Source organism: Lipophrys pholis (assembly GCF_963383615.2).
Source record: "Lipophrys pholis genome assembly, chromosome: 21".
Classification (NCBI taxonomy): Eukaryota; Metazoa; Chordata; class Actinopteri; order Blenniiformes; family Blenniidae; genus Lipophrys; species Lipophrys pholis.
The window spans coordinates 10,442,994-10,459,738 of record NC_137649.1 but is presented as its reverse complement, the minus strand read 5'-3'; the positions used below and the strand labels follow the sequence as shown (position 1 = coordinate 10,459,738).

Genomic DNA, 16,745 nt, shown 5'->3' with positions numbered 1-16,745 from the left:
GAGACAGAGAGATCTTGCTACAATGGGAACCATATGTTTAACAACGTGGAGTTTGCGAGAATGCTTAGAAATTCTGGATTTCTTGTTGTCCAACAATTTTCGACCTGTTGTGATCTTTCAGCGGGTCTAATCTGCAGATTGGTGATGCTGGCTGGCTTTGAGATACAGATCTGCTCCATGTTGCCTTGAGCTGCTTCACAACTGCACACACTTAACTGGTAACGGCAGGTCACGAGGCCGCGAAAAGGTCGCGACGAGAGCGCAGAGCAGCTGTCAGGAATTCTCTCCATCCATGTGAGGATAAGAAGCCAAGGTGAAGACGTGGTTTTATGGAAAAAAGTGTTTACAGTCATGTCGTAGTTTCAGCTCCATCATTTTGCGCTTTGCTATGACACAGTTGGAATGAGTGTTGAATGAGCTTGAAGCTTTATACGTTCGTTTATCCTAATAAATGAATCAGTGTTTAGATTGACCAAACACAGTGCTGAAATCTCACACTGAATGTGTTGCAGCAACATTACAAGGAGCTTCTTCGGCTCCTCCACAATGCTGTGGGAGTGTAAACAGCTCCTTCATTGTCACACTGCTGCAGCCTTTATCCAGGAAGTAGTGCCACCACAGGTCATTCATATCTGCTGCAACAAAACAGTTTAGTTAAATGTAATCAGATATGTTTCCTGTTTATCCTTTGTAAAGACTGTGAACATTGACTAACAAAGATGAACATAGACTGTCCACAGTCTGTGTGTGGGTGTTTATTCTTATTATGTTGTAAATACTGTTGTGTCTTTTGTTGCAAACAATTTGTTATTGTCTCCATTTTAAAAACATTCAAAATATCTATTAATCCTTATTTTTCCCATTGTCATGTCTTTTTTGCAATATTGAGCTGCTGCGGTGGCTGAATTCCTTGTGTGGGTTGAGCATAATCTTATCTTAAGTACTTTTCCAAGGAGCTACTTCTTTCTTTCTCCTCAGTCACTTCACGTGATTAATATAAATAATACCAGACTGATCTTTAACAAAAATAATGACTACCAGCACTCCTTGTTGCTAGGGGATTCAACCCACTAAAGATAATTGTCTATTCATATGGAAAGCGATGCTTCATTTGGCAAAACCCAGGCCCCGAGTCCAAATCAACTGTGGTTCACTCTTCATTACTTCCAATACAACAGACACTCTATAATATCATCATATAGACAGCCAGGCAACCTGTTTCTCTATCGTTTACAGCCTTTCTGGTTTTAGCAAAATCAATTAAAAAAACGAATATTTATCTGTTATTACTACAGCATACCTCAATGTGTATGAAAGTAAGATGCTGTTTTCCACAAGCCATTACTTGTTTATGAACAACAAGGCACAATATAATATTTATATATATATATATATATATTTTTTTTTTTTTTTTAAGGAACACAGTCAGCAAACAATAGGCAGAGAACAGCAATCAGAAGAAAGAATCAGTTTGTTGTCCCTCTGGCAGACACAGATGCACAGTGTAAACAAAACAACTCATGTTTTGGATATTTTTAGGGGGGTGAGGTCACGGCAGAAGTCCATGAAAATTAAGGTATTTATGTGTTTGTTGTTCAATAACCTCACGTTAGCCAATGAGATGGACGATACCGTCAGTCTGTGAGGGTCAGATTTGAACTTTTATCACAGCATTAATATCCACAAACTTCCTGCTTCTCATTCTTCTATCACAATATTTACGGTTCTACTTCAAACCAGCAAAAAACACAGATTTAAGTTGAACTTTTCAGCCTGTAGCTTGGATCTCTGGATCCTGTACGAGGAAGCTCATGATGATTCAGGTGAGGGAATCCTTCAAAGTGCAGAGAAACTACTGACCACATACAAATCCTCTGGGTTTGAGAGCACAGTTAACAGACTCAAACTTCCACAGATGTTTACAACCTATTGAATGGCCTAAAAGAGGCTGCAACATCAGATTCTCTGTATCTTTATCTCAGGTGCAGACGCTTCATGTTGGTTTGTTTTAACAGAGCTTCACAATATTAATCTCTTGGCTTTCTGAGTCGCCTCTGTCCATTAGGCTGACAGTGTTCTGACAATAACAAGTCCCGACAGCCCGTTCAGGATCAGCCTGATGACACGTGACAGCTCAGTCCGAGAGGACAACACCAGACTGGAGTCGCCAACCAACATCTATCCCATGTTACAAATCCAATGCAGCACAATGTTGTGTTTTGTTTTTCACACACGCGTGTCGTCGAGCAGAACCATAACACTGTGACATGAGAGCACGTATGTCAAACATAGGAGAAGATGAGGAGCACCTTGTAAAATTCTTCACAATAACAAATGACGAAAAGTATCAACTCGGCCCATGTTATTTGGACATGCGAATGATTTTAACGAAGAACAGATGGGTGAAAGTGTGGTCAGAACAGAGTTACAAGTTTACTGGATGTTTCTGATTTAAGTGGACCAGCATGTACTTTAACAGAAAGTCATGTAGAATAGGTACTGTTACGGAGACATTTATTTTACAGTCCACAGTAAAAAATAATTCACTTAATCGACTCTTTAAGTCAGGCCAGTATGTACACACCACATGTCATCTCTATGTATTACCTAGAGCTATAGTGAAAATCCTCCAGAGGTTTGGTTAAGGGATTTTTTTTCATCGCACCTTGATTCAAAAATAAACCTCCCTTTACTCATAATACACAGAAATTCTAACCATTGCTCCATGACACCATCCTGTGAAAAGATGGGAATATCTGGAGAACACAGCCTTTAAGGAAATACACCGAGGGAAATATGCTTGTAAGCGTTTGCCTTCAGGTCTATACATTTTACTTCAGTCTTTCCAATTTAAAGAACTGTGGTCAAAAATTACCCTGAATAATTTAGAATTGTCCATTACGACTAAAATGCCTTGTTAAAAAACATGATATATCTTAATTCAAAACATTTAAAAAGTCAATAACATTGTGATGGAGGTGGTGACATTACAGCGATCTGAGTCAGTTATGTGAAGCAGCTGAACTTAACATTAAAACATTACATAACCATACAGCTTTAAAAGTTAATAGTGGGAAAAAACACATTCGGAAGTTTCAAAGATGAACTGATTTTATTTGGGATGTATAGTCAAGTTGCAGCAATGCAGGTGATTTGTATATTTACAGCTGTTCTACAGATATCAGGAGCATAAAACTGTGTTTTGTACATTAAGATGTATACGTAGTGAGCCAGTGGCTGTAGTTGGACAGGGTAACCAGGGAGAGTTTGTAACTTCAAACAATTTCTTGCTTTCAGATCTGAAGCTGATGCTGCTTTAGAGCTGATCTTCTAAAGTTTTGTGACTCAGTTTATGTCTTAAGGATTTGTGTGCCAGTTACTGCAGCTTTACTGCTTGACATGTCTTGTGGTTCCCTTCAGTAAGTTATTCCAATGTTATGCAGCTCTTTAACCCGTCTCTAGTCCCTCCCTGAAGCTTCCACAAAATATTACATGAAGCATTTTTTAGATTTGTATCTTATTTACACCGAGACTCATTTTTCAAAGTAGTTTTATCTCCTGGAAAAAAAATGGTTTAAAAAGGTAAAATACTCAAAGTGAATAAAAGATCAAAATTTGCTAATATGACTACAATCATGAGAAAATATAAAAAGGAAATTCCGAGAAACAGCTAAAACTGAAAAACGGGTAAAACGTCTAAAAGAGTCAAAATGGATCAGAGCAGATAAAATGACTAAAACAATGAAATGACTGAAAGAGGTAAAACAGCTAATAAACAAAATAGCTACAACTATAGGTGTAAAACATTATTGGATCTTAGTCTTTAAAATTTCCCAGTGGAGAGACAACTGCAGCACATCAAGGACTTCAATTCAATATAGCTCTTTTTATGGTCTTTAAACATTCAGCATAAACAAACCAATCCACACTATTCAGACTGGATATGTGCACTGAGAGAACATGCCAACAATGTCCCATGACTGCTTCTATAACACTATGCTGCCTTGTATTTGTAGTATGCCGTGACTTCATGTAGATTTAATGCAGACAGGTACTTTTAACGTCAAACCAGCCTTTTCTGTTCACATCTTTGTTTTTTATGGCGCTTTATGAGTTCCTTAATAGCTGACGTGTGGTTTCATCTTCAGAATGACAACCAACACCTCAGAAAACCACGAGTGACTTCAGGACGACCATGATAAATGACCTGTTACTTGTGTGCTTCAGTGATCTTGTGTCGGCCTGTTCGTGAGTGTCAGCAGATATCTGAGCACGGGCGCGGAGAAGCCAGAACCATGTGGACGCAAAAAAAAACAAAAAACGTATGCACTCACAGTGCTGTCAAATTGAAAGATAGCTGTGAAACTCAAGTAGATGGCATTCACTTCATGCCAATTAAACGCTGGCAGACCAGGATTATAAGTCAACATAGCGGGAGGATAGCGATGGAAGGCAGGAGTTAAACATTAAAGATGAACCAAAAGTGAAGCAAAGAAAGCGGACCTCAGTGAGGATCTACTCATGTAAATTCATCATGTGTCTATAACATTCAATGTGTTTATAACAAAGGCAATTCTAAGTTTGTAGAAGTTTTTCTCTTAATTTCTGAACGTTTAAACTTTTAATTTAGGAATCTGTGGAATCCATTCATTCCTGTAAAGTAGAAAAATAGTATATGCGTCAACATTATGTTTATACTGTTAAACTCCTGCATTTTGGCTGGTTAGAAGTTGTGCTAGTTTCATTCCATACCTTATGTGGGACAGTTAACTGTTAATTAATACAAAAAACATCAGTTTATTATGCATCCACCAATGAATGAAAGGGATTTCTCTGACATGAAACATGTAAACTCAGATGGGGCTCAAATGTAGGAGCCCAAATCAAAGGATAGAGAAGCAATAAAAGGCTGAATTGGGGTGAAACTGACAGCCCGAGTCTGAGAAACATCTGTGGTGAAAGGAGGGATAGCCACAGGGGAAGTTTAGAAGGAAAACCTCCATATAATTAGATATATATAGCCTGATCCTGGACAGCTGGCAGACAAAAGTTCAACCACCTTGCCCACTATCAGTGCGAATCAAATACAGGCTTCATATTTTACACGAGATGCCAACAAGAAATTTGATTCAACCAATGAAATGTTAAATAAATGATCTCTGTGTAGTGGTTACAATAGCAATGTGTTTTTATATGTTATTGTGGTTAAAAATAGAGAAAAGGGTCTGATTCTTTTGTTGCTTTAAGGATAACCGACTTCCGGCTTTGCTACTGTGCAGATGTGTTCTCTTAGCTCTCTGCTTTTCTTTTGCCCTTTCGGTCCTCTCTTTTTTCTTTTTTTTGTCTTTCCTTCTGTTGCCTGCTACTCTCATGATTATTTTTTACATACCTTTACTTTGGGACATGGGACTTTTTTCAACCGGCTGTCTGAGGAGGTCAAGCAGCTTGAAGAGAAGATTGAATCACGGGGTGAAATTAATGAATGTGAGGAGTTTATTGACTCCACAGTATAGCTGCTAGTATACATGGAACAAATGTGAATGGGAATACATTTAAAGCTGTGGACTAGGCTGCAAACATTCCACAGATTTGTTCTATTGAGACTGAAATAGCTGCAGAGGCTCCAAAGTCAAACATCTCTAATGACGTTTCTTTCTGGAACAGCCAGACCTAAAGCCCAAAGTTAGAACTCAACCGAGGGCCAGGAGAAACTTCACAAATCCAACAAGCTCCTTTTCAATCCAAGACCGGCCAGTCACTCTTTTGATTGTGGACTCCATCAAAATCTAAGTCGGGGAAGATTATAAACATAGTTAACAGTGACATTAACCACCATTAACCACCGTTTTGTGTTCAAGTCTCAGCAGCACGAACGTCGCCATTAATTCAGGCTCATTGACAAAATGCAGAGTAAGACTGATTCTGAGGTCCTGTAATGAGACTTTTTAGCCAAAGTTAATGACAATCTTGCAAATATTGGTATTGAAATGTCAGAGAACCAGACGTCTCACCCCTAAAGAAACTTTAGTTTCTCATGACTTCAAACACGTGGAAGCTCTAATCAAATTCATCTGATCAATTTGCCTTTCGCAACCACATGTTACTGTAAATCGTACCATGTAAGATATTTTCATCACTCATCACAAAAAAAAAACTTCAGGTACTATTTTAAACAGCTTCTCATATTTCTATCATTAATTCCAACCAGCAACATGTGAGTCAAATGAAGTGAACGAGAAGAGAAGAGAAGAGAAGAGAAGAGAAGAGAAGAGAAGAGAAGAGAAGAGAAGAGAAGAGAAGAGAAGAGAAGAGAAGAGAGTAAACATGGATTCTTGGCAAAGGTGGCTGCGAACTAACGACAAACAAATGGTGCGCAGAGCTGACGCTAATGAAAGACCGAGTTTTTAGATTTTTCGTTGTACGTAGCATCTAAATTTAACCCACAATTGTTTCCAGGTTCAGGAGAAACGACATCCCACCCACATGCGAAGCAGACACGAGATCAGGGGTCCCATTCAGTTTGACTTGCCATCAATCAGCCCGGCAGCGTCGCCTGCCTGCATGACATCACGGCATACCTATTCTGTTCTCAACAAGGCAGAGAAGGTTTTTTGGTGCGCTGGCAGCCAGAGACGTACCATGTCGGGGATAATCAGGTCCCAACAAATGGGAGGAAGAACATTCAGAGTTACTCAACACCGCGGGGTCGTATTCCCACAGTGCAGAAATCATGTTTGCGTGTTATGATCACTTGCACTCAGAGGATCTTTTGGAGCTCTAAGGTCAACCCAAAGGGTTTCATTATGCTGAGAGCTGAGGTGCTCATGTTCTTCTGCTGCCATCACATGATCTCTATTCTCACTCTCAAACGTTTTAGTCTTTCCAAGTCACCTTGAACATAAGGAACTTGTACAAATACTCTGGAAACTTTACATGTTGGGATTGTTTTGCATCACACAGTTCCAATCAGCGAGGCATCATACTGCAGCTTAACGAAGAAGCCCAACAACATTATGTATTTCAAATTTTCAACTTGAAAATGCAATTATCTAAAGGTTACACAATCAAATTTTGTGTAAACTTGTTACTACACAGTAGCTGTGCTATTACTTTGTGACTCTACTTTTTTTAATTTGTGAATATGAGTATGTCTCTCTGTGTTTGTTCTGTGACCGACTGGTTGGAAGAAATGATGAGATCGTATGTGAAAATGCAGTCATTTCATCAGGGATTGCATTTCTTTGCTGACCTTCTAATATTGTGATGTTCTTCAGGGTCATGGAGTGCTCCCAGTCCTTCAGACGCAGGTCTTCAGTGATCGTGTTTAGGATTTCCATCTCGTTCCTCAGCTGGGCTTCCGTGTGCACGTGGGTCACCCACAAACTGCTGGTGTCCTCTGTTATGTTGCTAATCTGGATCTAAACAAAAGATGGACTTTTAAGGAATTTTAGCAGTAAATTCAATGTGGAGAATATCTGTAGTGACCTGGAATCAACCTCCAACCTGCAAATCTTGTATCTTTAAATGATGAATACTGATGTCATTACTGAAGGTGTGGTTGACCGCTCCCACCGTCCAGTTCACCTCATCTAGTTTCTCTCTTAACCCGCTCACTTGACTTGAGGTATCTCTGAGGGACAGAAAAACCCCCAAAACAAAATAGAATTTGTTCTTGATTCTGATAAATAGAACAAACGTCTCTGGCAGTAATATAAAAGTGTACCTGAGCACGACGTCGTGGTCCCGGAGCCATCTGGAGGCTCGGGCTACGTCCACAGTCAAGCCCGTCAGGTTCCTTCCAGCAGAGTTGCTCAGTGAGGACAACCTGTCATCGAGCTGCACCAGGTAGCCCTCGGACTGAAGGGAGTGAGCCTGCATACTCCTCAGCTCCACTTCCAGGCTCTGGAAAGAGGAGGAGATCCACAGCTGAGTCCGTGTTTAACCGGACTGGGAAAATGATGTTTATAAGAAAATCAACAAAGGCCAGGTTTATTCCAAATTAACATTATTTGATTATTACAGCGAACAAAAAACATATATGACTAATAATTATCCATCAATCAATAAAAAATTAAATAAGTCTCCCACCTATTAAAACCATCCCAACTACCATGCCACTGAACTGTAGATTAAAGCACAAGTAATAGGTGAGAACCCAAAGAGCCACTGGGAGAAGATGTGAATTCCACACAGCAAGGTCTTGGCCCAGAGTCGAGGCTGAGTAATTTTTGTGAGGCAACAGCACTAATCATTGCAGCATCATGCTGCCCTTGTCTACTTTATTACATCTCTTTTGCATTTTGTAGCCTCAGCAAGATTCATTGATGGGTTAAAATACTACCACCAGGGATGGTGACGTATATCAGGAAAACACACTTCAATCAAAGAAGGGAGGAACATTTAACAGAGTTCAAAATGCACTATAACCCCACACATTCATACCTACAAGTCATTTAGAGTTTGGAAAAATCGTCTAAAAAAACAGACTTCTTTGAGAAAACCCAATGCAGACACATGGACAACATATAAATGTGACAAAGAACGACCCCAGTCTGGAAGAAAACCCAGATTCTCCTGCTGTGAGGCGAGAAAGGCTACAGCCACTGGCAGGCCTCTATTATCTTTAAAGCAGAATACTCCTCCTCTACATACATATTAATGGACTAAACATGATGCGACATTCGATGGATTTGCAGATTTTTCAAACAATTGTGAGACCCTATTGTGTGCAAATACAGCCACAATAATCTTATGGATGCAATCGGCTTAAGGTTTTCACATAACAGAGATCATAAAAGCTTCCAAAACTCTTCTTGTTTACATCTTTTGAACGACCAAGAAGAGTGAAGTGGAGTAAAATGCAATTCTGTCACACTTCAGAATGTGTGCATCTTTTTTTGCAGCAAACGGTACAGTATTAGATTGCTTAAATATTCTATCAGAGTAAACTTCGATATGAAACACAAACTCATGTTCAGAGACTCCTTTGCAAACACACAATGACTCTCCGACGATCCACTCCAAAGCTTCCCACTCCTACAAACAACAGAGTCCAGGAATAGATGAACACAACACAGACATGTTTCATCTTTTATTAAGATCTGTCATACCTTGATGAGGATTTCCAGCCTCTGCAGCCAGTTGCTGTGATTCTGGAAAAGGTTTTCCAGCTTCCAGATGTTCTCGAGCAGGTCGGCCTGTGTCGACGCCTCGCCCAGGTTCTGCTGGAGCAGCCGAGAGCGCTCCGACATCCGGGTCACGTTCTCCATCAGCACCTCCTGTCGCTGCGAGGACACCTGGGAACGGGAGACTGGGAACGGGAAAAGGAGGAGGAACAGAGGGAGAGATTTGTTCTCAGTGTTGAGTCAGCGGTCCCTCGGCTATGGCAAAAGTCCCCCAAGTTGAGTTTCATTCACTATCAATCACTACTGTCAGTGCGGAGCAAGCCAGCGCAGTGATGAAGAGCAGATGTAGATTCAGACGCCGGCACCGATTCTAGTTGTCGATTCTTGCAGAATGGATTGTTTTGTTAGATCCGGTCCTAAACATTTTTATGGGAGTCCTAACTTGACTTTCTCTGACTTTTTCTGTGCTGTAATGTCACACTGTGGAAACTCTGCCTTCATTCTCACTGATGTTGAAGTTGGCCTCTGCATGCAGACATCCATCCAACGCTAGCAGTGACTGTTTAAGATGTGACGTGTGGATTTCCACTGATATATAAGTACATAACACCCCGGTACTTTACTCAACCCTTTCCCTTGAATGCCCTTTGACACATTATCAATTGTTTACAATGGAAAACGAATGACTAATACACAACTCAACAAGAAAAACAATAAAAATGCAAAAAAATACAACTTTCCAATGTTTAAACTTAGAATCAAAATAATAATTGGAAATACACTGGATTGAGTGGACTGCTATAGTATAATGATGTGGACAGTCTCTGGATGGTTTGTGGTTGCTGCAGGGTTGCTTATGTTTGTCAAAAACTGTTGTATGTACCCGAGAGGTGTGATAACTAAAAACAACTTCAGCTTCTGAAAAGTTTAGTCTTCTTTCACGTTTTTGGCCATTTTTGTTGTGGTTGTTTACACCATGCCATAACAAATTGTTGTGTTGTGTTGTGTTGTGTTGTGTTGTGTGACACACACAATATACCTAAAACCAAATTAGTGTCACCAGGTTTTTGTAATTTGGGGATAAAGGGAGCTAGAGAAGGGAGAATATCAAGCTCCCTACTGAAAAGGTGGTGACAAGTCCAATTGATCGGCCTTCTGTAATACTTAAAAATATTTGTCTATTTACTCTCACGTTTGTCTCAAATTATTAACTGGTGTTTATCTTACAGAGTGAGAAAGTGTAAATAACGCAAGTCAACTTTCTGTACATGCTGTTCTTCAATCCACTTGTTGTTACTCAATTATATGTTTAGTGTCTAATTTTGAGAAATTATAAATGATCATTAAATTACTTCAGCAAAGGGTGAGAAGCATCAAAAGAAAAGATGAAAGACAACAGGATCAGCGTGATCCGAGTTACACATTTGCTGATTTAGTCGTAACATCACATCTGTAGAGGGTGAGCAAAGTTCTCTCGTCTTGTGTTTGACTGTGGAATAAAGACCACTTCTTCAGTTGTTTTCTCTGCTCTCCACCGTGTCTAATGACAAAAAGCTCCTTGGTTTTATGTTATGCTGAAAACATGCTGCATGGTAACGACTCGATAGCCTGGGAGATATTTTGAAACCGGATCCTCAGCATTACACCATGACGACATCCTCTTTACTAGAGCGGTGTGTGAAAAAAAAAAGACCTCAGATGGAGAAAAAAGGGATTACTTGGGAAATCAGAGGAAACAGATAATTCCCTTCACACATGTTCCTTGACGCGTTCATGCCCTAAGCAGCCTAATGTTACGCACACCAAATGTTTCTGTTTCCACGTATCTAGGAGAGCTTTAAGTGTGTTTCTGTATATGGCAGCGCTGAGATGTCAGTGTGACCTCAAGGAAAAGAAAAAAAGTGGCTGAAAGCCACAATGCTGCAAACAAAACGTCTCAATTCCTGCTTATTATGTGTGTTAGGTTTATCTTTAATGATCTGAAAAACTAAATACACTGAGCCCTCCACTGCACAGAGAGTTAAATTGCTAAATGAGAGTCAGTTGTCGTCAGCAGTGTTTTTCATTTAAATAGGAAACACACGTACGCACGTACACATGGGGCAAATGCACGGTTGATTGCACACACACACAAACTTGTATAGCATTACATGTAGGTCCTTCTCATTGACGTAATATGATTCCGCAGCCCTAACCTTAATCTTAACAATCTGACTATTGGCTGATTGTGACATTACTATATATGGGGCCACACACACAATCACCATGCACAGACACGCACGCTCACATAGACTCTGACCAAACACACACACATAGGCAGAGTTAAGTAAATAAAAGAACAACAACCAGGAACATGACGTAAAATGTACATTCGAAAAATTACTTTACCCCTCGACCCCGAACCGGATAAGCGGTATAGAAGATGAATGGATGAAAATTCCTTTTTGCTTGTGTCCAACTCTGGATTTATTCTGACCATAACAAGGAAGGTTGGTTTTCAAGATAAGAGCCATGGGCTGGATCCCCTGTGGTGAAGCCTGGCTCGTCTCAATCTCTTCAGTTGAGGTTTAACGTCATGAGAGCGTGTTGATAGTAGACTTACTGCTTTAGTCAGTTCTCACAGAAAGGGTTTTTCCACTTTCTCCAGCCTCGCTGTTACTCCTTATATATGAAGACATGAAGCATTGGAGCTCCTGAGATAATAATTTGGCAAAAATGAGGATGAACTTGAGACCTCAGGACCTTTGGCGCCCCAAATTTTACTTTGTTCATCCTTTAGTCACAGTTGGCATGTGTAGCAACTTTAAATATACTTCTGAACGGCAGTTCACAAGGGTGAAGTCCTATTAGCTCAAAACTCACAGTATGCGATTACAATTTGTTTTACATAATTATTTCATGAAATATTATATTTCTGTATGTAATTAATGTCAATATGTTCCAAGTGTTTTTGTGAATATGAATAAAGGCAGCTTATTTTGAACTTGATGCAAAATGCTCCTCCGGGTGATTTGCAGTTGCAATTGTGGCAAAATGTGGCACTCATATAGAAAATCAGAAACTAAGTAAAAAAGTAAAAATACTTACTAATTCAGAACCTAATGGTTACTTAAGCAGAAATTGCGAGTTCTGAACTAAAGTACACAATACAAAATGTGAATAATTTCATTGCTGGACAATACAATATCCAGTATGAACACTTTCTTGAAGTTGAAACAAGGAACAAGCCGGTTTGAAGGTATGAGCAGTACAAATCTTTAAATTCCATTTGTGTTTATATTTCATGCTTTCAGAATTGGAATTGTAGATTTAGAGTGACAGATGAAGGATACTCGGCTGTAAATTAAACTGAGAGCTTATAGTTTTAGTCACAGTGCAGAAACCTCTGGATCCCATGAGGAAAAAGTCATTTGGTCTATAACTGCACCTCTCTTTTGGCCACCAACTAACGTCTTTCAGGTCCTTCAATCCTCAACATTTCCTTATTTCATTCTCATTTGATGACAACTAACCTGAAAGATGAGCCGTATGTCTGACAAATCCATTTCAAACCTCTCAAAGTTTGGCTCTGTCAGGTTGGAAAGTCATCCTGTGCCTTTTACACCCCCTCTTATATTTCACACAAACACACACACTGTCTCAGATACACAGTGGCATGGCAGACACATAAATGGATTTGTCCCAAATCGACAGCTTCATGGTCTTTAACTTCTTCTATGAAGACACTGAGGACACTTTATCCTTCTTCGTATCCAGTGCAGGGAGAGAAGGCCAGGTCGACAGCTGGGCTTCACTGTGTAATGTGAATGGCCCACACATTATTGGTCTATATAAGTAGCTGCAGCTGATCTGCAGTGTTGCCTGCATGACTGGAAAGAACATCTACTAAACAAACAGCATAGGAATGTGGAAAATATTATTTCGTTTTTTTTTTATCACCCTGCAGGTCTGCACACCGTTATTCAGCTTTGGACCAAAACATGGGTAAAATATCTCATCTTATTGCGATTACGGCTTTGCCAAAACAGATGTTTAATTATAGAAATTGCAGTTTATATGCATGACATCACATATTAGGCCACAAACACGGAGACACCTGTGTTAAAATGTCCCCACCAGGAAAATATTGCTCCTGAAATGCTACTGAAATGTGTCAGCACATGTCAAATGTATCTCCAACTGTATGTCTGGCTTCTTCATCAGTCCTACACGTGGTAAATAGTAAATAGACTTCATATATATATATATATATAATCACACTTTTTTATTGTTATAGCAGTTTCAAAGCACTTCAATCTGTCACATTGCCAAGCAAGGTGCTCGACCACCACTGGGTGCAATTCATGATTCAGTGTCTTACAAAAACATTCAATATAAGGACTGGGTGAGATGGGGGATCAAACCTGCAACTTCTTTTGGAAGACCAACTGCCCTACCAAATGAAACATAGCCAGTGCAATACAGATATGGGACATTGGGACCAATTCGACTGTAAAGACGAGTTGGAATTAATAGAAAGGAAAAAAACAACTCTATTTTCAACGTACACAGCAGTGGGCAGCCACTTTTCAGCACCCAGGGAGAATTTAGGGTTGAGGGGTCTTGCTCACAGGCCTATAGTGTTAAATAGTGAGGGAACAGCTTGAGGCGGTGACAGTACAGATACATGTTTGATGGGCAATGGTCATAGAAGATAAAAGTAGGGAAGCTGGTTAAACTGGGCTCAAGGTTTGTGTCTGTTGCAGGCAAGGCTGGAGTGAACGATGGGAGTAAAGCCTGGCATTTCCTCAGGAGAAAATTACTTGACTCTCATATTAAAGCCACCTGTGCATAAGAGGTTCTTTAAAATTAAGTAATAGTATTCATTTAGGTTTTACAGCAAAAGAATTACTGGTTTCTTGAAACTCGCCAGATAGTTTTGACACAACCAAGAGTTCTGAACCAAGGAGAAATTGTTTAAGGTAACTAAAAAAAACAAGTATTTTAACTCAAATTGTTACCTAACAAAACTACAGCTGCATCAACATGATGTGAATGATGAGCGTAACGACAGCGAAGAGGAGGTTGACCCTACTCACTCTTATTTATGAGGCTGATAAGAACGGACTGAAACCATTTAGTGAATTAAAGTAATTGGGAGTAAGTGGTTCCCTGATCCTCAAAGTTATTCCCCTCTTCCACACATTCATTGTTATGAGGACTTAATATGTTCCCAGACAAGTCATGTTGTACCTAAATAAAACTAATGTGTAAATGCTCGCTTTAGGCCTCAAATCAAATCATCAAAACGAGCAGTTTGAAGTCTCTTCTGTCCACAGAACTACAGAACTAAAATAGCTGAAAAGCTGTTTGCCTACAACGTTTAGTTCAAACTGGCAGGGGTGCACACGCACACGCACACACACACACACACACACACACACACACACACACACACACACACACACACACACACACACACACACACACACACACACACACACACACACACAAAATGCTGCCTTGATTTATCTCTTCATCTGCAGCCTACGTGTGTGTGTGTGTGTGTGTGTGTGTGTGTGTGTGTGTGTGTGTGTGTGTGTGTGTGTGTGTGTGTGTGTGTGTGTGTGTGTGTGTGTGTGTGTGTGTGTGTGTGTGTGTGTGTGTGTGTGTGTGTGTGTGTGTGTGTGCGTGTTCTATAGTATGCCAAATTAACAAATTAAGTTCCTCATGAACAAAATAATACATGTTTGGAAGACATGTTCTACTTGTAAAACATGTCTTCTAAACATGTACTATTTTGCAGCTGAGCTTCTTTTTTTTATTATTAAATTGTCACACTTGAAGAGTAACATGATTAAAATTATTACATGTTGGAATGAAGACCTTTATAGTTATACTATAATTCGTAGAAGTCACAGCCAAGTTGACAGCAGGGTGATGAAATGTCCCCTGAAGGTGAGAAAACACACCCTGAGTGCGACTGTCCATCCAGTCGTACATCTTCAATGTCATATAAGGTACTTAGGGTAGCAGGGGGGCTGGAGCCAATCCCAGCTGACCATGAGCAAAGTCAGACAGAAACAAACACACACACACACACACGCACAGCAATTAACCTCAAATGCATGTTGTGGACTGTGGGTGAAACTTGACGCCCTAGAGAAAACCAAACAGAAGTCTCTGATCGACCTGAAGACATTCCTGCTGTGAGGTGACAGTGCTAACCACAACCACACTATGCAGCTCATGAGGAAGTGGGAGTCCTAATAATTTCAGAAAAACGTCCCCCATGACAGTTGAGAATAATCTTGATGAAATCTAAAAACATGAAAAAGTCTTGTTTTTGTTTATTTTCTTCAAGCTATGACCTGATTTCCTGGAGGTATAATTAAAGTTTTATTTGGTCTTGTTAGATTTAACTAGCTTGTTGCATCATGTCACCACTACATTTCAGTTTACGTAAATTCCTCTTTGTTCTTCTGGTTGTATAAAGACAGTAAACAGCACACTGTTTGGCGCTTATAAACCCACCAAACTGCAGGTCTTTCATCATCTGTCCTGATGTCATGTTAACACTTTGTACACATGAGATGTCCTGCAGTGCTCTGCCTACTGGCTGCGCAGCCATGGCTACTAATCTCCCGGTTTAGTTCGCTCTCAGGCATTTTAATAAAGTTACTTAATAAAGAGGGAGTCAGTGTGTGAGAGGTTTGTTAAGAGGAGAAGGAGCTTTACTTAGCAGGAAAGGACAACCACGAGCAGAAGAAAGCATTCAGACTTCAAGAGATTGAGTTGAACAGGTTCGTTTTTGGAGCGCCAAGCATCACGTATACATGTGTACCTCGGTCTGCTTGTTGACTGTCAGTAGTAATCATTCCCATTCAACATTGGCCAAATGCAAAGTTTAGCTATGTTAGTTGTGCAAACTGTCGTGAGGGTCGTAATGAGTCAAGACAGACTGTTTTTTGTAAGATTTTGTAAATAAACCCTGGGTTTTGTATTTTTTACCACAGAAAAATGGCTCCAAAAGTAATTCTATCCTACACAGTTTCAGTGCAGTAGCCACACTAACATGTTTACATTTCTGTAAAATTGCATTTTCTTCCATGTTCAAGCCATTCAGCCACAATCACCAGTAGAAATAAATACACTTGACTTGTCTGACCATTTAATCGATGCTTAACTTGACCAGAGTTCTAAACAAACTGAGGGAGGTCATCCATTAAACATTATAAAGGACATTTGTGTTTGAGTTCACTGGACTTTCAGCACAACTATAAAACATTGTGTCTGTTTATATTGTATAAATTAACACCCCAAATTGCTACTACTTTTATGAAACGCCACAAAAGTAAACTCAATTTTGCTCCAGGCTGTAGAGGGAGTACACCGTGTTTACAAACACACTAAAACCAGAGAGGATCGACTAACAGAGTTCATTTGTTCATTATATTGTGGAAAACACAGTATGTTTGAGTGGTTAGACTGGCCTGCCTTGTGTGTGGCTGCATCTGCTAACACTGAAGAGAAGATGGAAGGTTCATATTTTGAAATTTTAGTACAAACCGTCTCCTCACCACTTTTTTTATGTTTTTTTTGGGGGGGGGGTCTTTGAAAGAATGTAAATATGTGAAAAGT

General features: G+C 39.8%; 1 protein-coding gene across 2 annotated transcripts in view; it reads right to left on the bottom strand.

Annotated features, from left to right (window-relative positions):
* The window catches only part of scara5 (scavenger receptor class A, member 5 (putative)), a 75,703-nt gene that overhangs the window by 33,013 nt on the left and 25,945 nt on the right, over positions 1-16,745 (bottom strand). For both annotated transcript variants that reach the window (XM_080490997.1, XM_080490996.1), the window contains exons 4-7: positions 9,111-9,310; positions 7,724-7,902; positions 7,504-7,630; positions 7,250-7,418 (exon numbers count right to left, since the gene is read on the bottom strand). In XM_080490997.1, the coding sequence (XP_080347123.1) occupies positions 7,250-7,418; positions 7,504-7,630; positions 7,724-7,902; positions 9,111-9,310 (675 nt within the window). The remainder of the gene's footprint in view (positions 1-7,249; positions 7,419-7,503; positions 7,631-7,723; positions 7,903-9,110; positions 9,311-16,745) is intronic.